General features: G+C 37.0%; 1 protein-coding gene across 1 annotated transcript; it reads right to left on the bottom strand.

Annotated features, from left to right (window-relative positions):
- Positions 1–847: 847 nt before the first annotated feature.
- Positions 848–3,493, bottom strand: LOC106873998 (RNA exonuclease 5). The gene is made up of 3 exons (XM_014921550.2): positions 3,449–3,493; positions 1,880–1,965; positions 848–994 (listed from the first exon to the last, which is right to left on the bottom strand). Exons 1-3 carry the CDS (start codon positions 3,489–3,491, stop codon positions 872–874), a joined length of 252 nt encoding a protein of 83 aa, XP_014777036.1. The 5' UTR covers positions 3,492–3,493; the 3' UTR covers positions 848–871.
- Between the last annotated feature and the right edge of the window lie 6 nt (positions 3,494–3,499).

Genomic DNA, 3,499 nt, shown 5'->3' with positions numbered 1-3,499 from the left:
GGCATCCAGCTGTAGAAACTCTGCCAAATTAGATTGGAGCCTGGTGTTGCCATCCGGTTTCACCAGTCCTCAGTCAAATCGTCCAACCCATGCTAGCATGGAAAGCGGACGTTAAACGATGATGATGATGATGATGATATATATAGGTATAAGTTAGGATTGTTTAAACATTCAAGTGATAGGCTAGAAGTGTTCAAGCAACCAGGGGATAATTAAGTCCGAAGGCGCTCCTGGAGATTACCTGTGTGGGTACCGTCTTTGTTAGAAGGTATCCAGAGGCAGGTAATTTATCGGTTAAACCGCAGTTTATAATCATAATCAAGTGGAGAATGGAGAAACAAACACAGGAAGAAGGAAGTCGATTGCGCTAGTTAGCCATTAAATTAATCAATTAATTGATTAAATTAATGGTTAACTAGTGCAATTGACCTGCTTTTTTCTGTGTTTGTTTCTCCATTCTCTACATGATTATATATATATATACATATTCACACACACACACACATATACATATTCACACACATATATATACACATACATATATATCCATAAGAGCACCCACTACACTCTCAGAATGGTTGGCATTAGGAAGGGACATCCAGCTTTAGAAACCATGCCAAATCAGACGGGGGTCTGGTGCAGCACCTCAGCTTACCAGCCCTGGTCAAACTGTCCAACCCATGCCAGCATGGACAACGGATGTTAAATGATGATGATGATGATATGCACATACATATATGTGGACACACATATACACACACACACACACACACAAAATTAAAAAAACATGAGAAAAACACAAAGCTGGAAACAGCAATCTTCAACAAAGTATAAAATCAAGAAAAACCTTGTTGGTTTCATTTCGTTTGCCTTACCGAAAGAGATAATCAATGATTTTATGTTTTGGTTTTACGAGAGTGTCATAGACAGTTTCTAGTTTCTCATTAACTAAGGAGACACGCGTTAAAGAGTAGACACCATCAGAGGTTTTACACTGAAAATTGAACAAGACATTTAATTATTTACATGTACATAATTACAAAGATATATATAATGGGCAGCTCAAAGCAAAGTTACATGCATTTCAATAGTCTGGTTGTTTATTCAACAATGCAAAATATTATGATATAATTTTATATTATTGCATAACCACACCATTTCATCAGGCAATATCCAGCCTTTTATCAGCAAGATCAAATTAACCTATAGAGGGAACTACATTTGCAGATAAAAATCTATTGAAATTAAGATTTGTTTTTAGAAATAAAAAAATAACACATACAAACTTCTTGAAAGGAGAAAGAATTATATCCAGTCAATTCACAGACACAATGACCCACACATACATGCACGGGCTTCTTTCAGTTTCCATCTACTAAATCCACTCACAAGGCTTTGGTCGGTCTGGGGCTATAACAGAAGACACTTCACCAAGGTGTCATGCAGTAGAACTGAACCTAAAACCATGTGGCTGGGAAGCAACTTTCTTACCACACAGCCATACCTGACCCTACAAAGAAAACACACTCACACACACAGCATGATACAAACACAAACATACACATGATACAAACACACACACAGCATGATACAAACACACAACACAATACAAACAGCCACACACACAGCATAATATGAACACAAACACACACACAACACGATACACACATACACACAACATGATACAAACACACACACACACACACACAGCATGAAATGAACACAAACTCACACACACACACACAGCACGATGCACATACACAATATGATACAAATACAAAAACAAGCTGTTCCAGAAGAGAATGAAATGACATTTATGTCGGCAGCTTTCATTTAGTAACCAAATCCAAATAATAATGTTGTTGCTGTAAATACTCACCATTTCACAGTCCAGACCAAATATGGGGCTTTTATCTGTAACTTTTTCATAGCTTTCTTTGGAAAAAATATAATCATCGTAAAAGCCTAAAGAATTAGAAGGAAATACCATTCCTCAGAATCAAATAAACAAACATTTAAAGCAAAAAAAGAATAGATTGAAATTCTATAACATTCATTCTTAACTCTTTCGTTACCAATCCGGCTGAAACCACCTCTGGCTCTGAGTACAAATGTCTTGCTTTCATAAGTTTTGAATTAAAATCTTCCATCAAACCTTAGTCACAATTTATGTTCCTAACACTAGCTTAATGATAACTAAGTTATTTTACTAAATTCTTTGTTATAATTAAAGTAATTGAGAGAAACACAGAGCATCTCAAAATAAATACAGTAACGAACAGGTTAACTAAAGATAGAAAATATGTTATACATTACAGACTATTATGGGTATGGAGGGGGTACTGGAAACATGGAGTGACGATTGAGCCCTGCATAATTACAAGCTGCCCTTTGGTAAGGCAAAGTACTCATTCAGCCACCCTGCCAGAGGTATGGCAAAGTTGTGGGACTGCAGTATGGCAGACTGTGAAGAGGCAGCAGAAGAACACATCTTACACTGATGCTGAGCAGAGAAATTCCAGATCAACAGCTTGGATCACCAAACTCTTATCAAGAGAGTAACTGAAATGCATCCATAAGCTTCCACTTCAACTATGAATAATAGAACTCATACCATTAGTCCAACTCATGCCAGCATGGAAAATGGACATCAAATGGTGTTGATGATGGTAGTGGTGGTGGTGACAGAGTTACTGGAATCCATACAAGCAGCATGAATGGATGATGATGATTACAAACACTAGACCAGGGGTTGGCAAACTTTTCTAACCAGTTACCCCAGAATGTATTTATTTATGCCAGCGTTACTCTCTTGATTTGAAAGGAAGAAAGTCATAGATTCTTTGAATTCAAAATGTATTGCAAAAAATAGTCTCCTAAACATGTCCATTACATTGGACAGATGCAGTGTTGCCAGAAGAAAAAATTCTGTCATGACAAGGAACATATTTCTTATATAATTTTACTTATGTCTAATGAATTCTCATTAGCACCAGGAATTTCATTTATACCCACTTGGGGTAATTTACCCCGGTTCACCAACCCCTGCTCTAGACTATCTCAACAAAATTCTACTGAAGCAGAGAGAGAACTTAAAATAACAAGATTCTGAATTGCAAAACAAACTTCTCAACCATACAGTTCTGTTAAGCACTGTATCTGATGCGCTAATGTTTCTGCAAGCTCACTGTCTAAATAATTATAATAATGGTTTCAAATTTTGGCAAAAGGCCAACAGCATTAGGAGAAGCGGGCAAGTCACTTACATGGACCCTGGTACTTGACTGATACTTTATCAACCCCGAAAGAATAAAAGAAAAGGTCAACCCCAGCAGAATTTGAACGCAAAGCATAAAGAACTGAAAGAAAAGTCATTAGGCATTTCGTCTGATGTGCTAACGAGCCTACCGGCTTAACAACGACTAGAAATAATAAAATTAATACATACCCCATTTGCTTTTGATTGGCAAGGGGTAGTTTTCTCTTGCCATTTGTAGAA

Source organism: Octopus bimaculoides, chromosome 17 (genome assembly GCF_001194135.2).
Source record: "Octopus bimaculoides isolate UCB-OBI-ISO-001 chromosome 17, ASM119413v2, whole genome shotgun sequence".
NCBI lineage: Eukaryota > Metazoa > Mollusca > Cephalopoda > Octopoda > Octopodidae > Octopus > Octopus bimaculoides.
Note: the sequence above shows the minus strand (reverse complement) of the source record. Positions and strands in the feature narration are given on the sequence as shown.

Excerpts from the sequence above, each read along its gene's own strand:
- LOC106873998 (XM_014921550.2), bottom strand. The coding sequence starts at position 3,491 with ATGGCAAGAGAAAACTACCCCTTGCCAATCAAAAGCAAATGGG. Across the intron at positions 1,966-3,448 it reads GCCAATCAAAAGCAAATGGG|GCTTTTACGATGATTATATT; the intron begins GTATGTATTAAT and ends CTAATTCTTTAG. Across the intron at positions 995-1,879 it reads TTGGTCTGGACTGTGAAATG|TGTAAAACCTCTGATGGTGT; the intron begins GTGAGTATTTAC and ends TTCAATTTTCAG.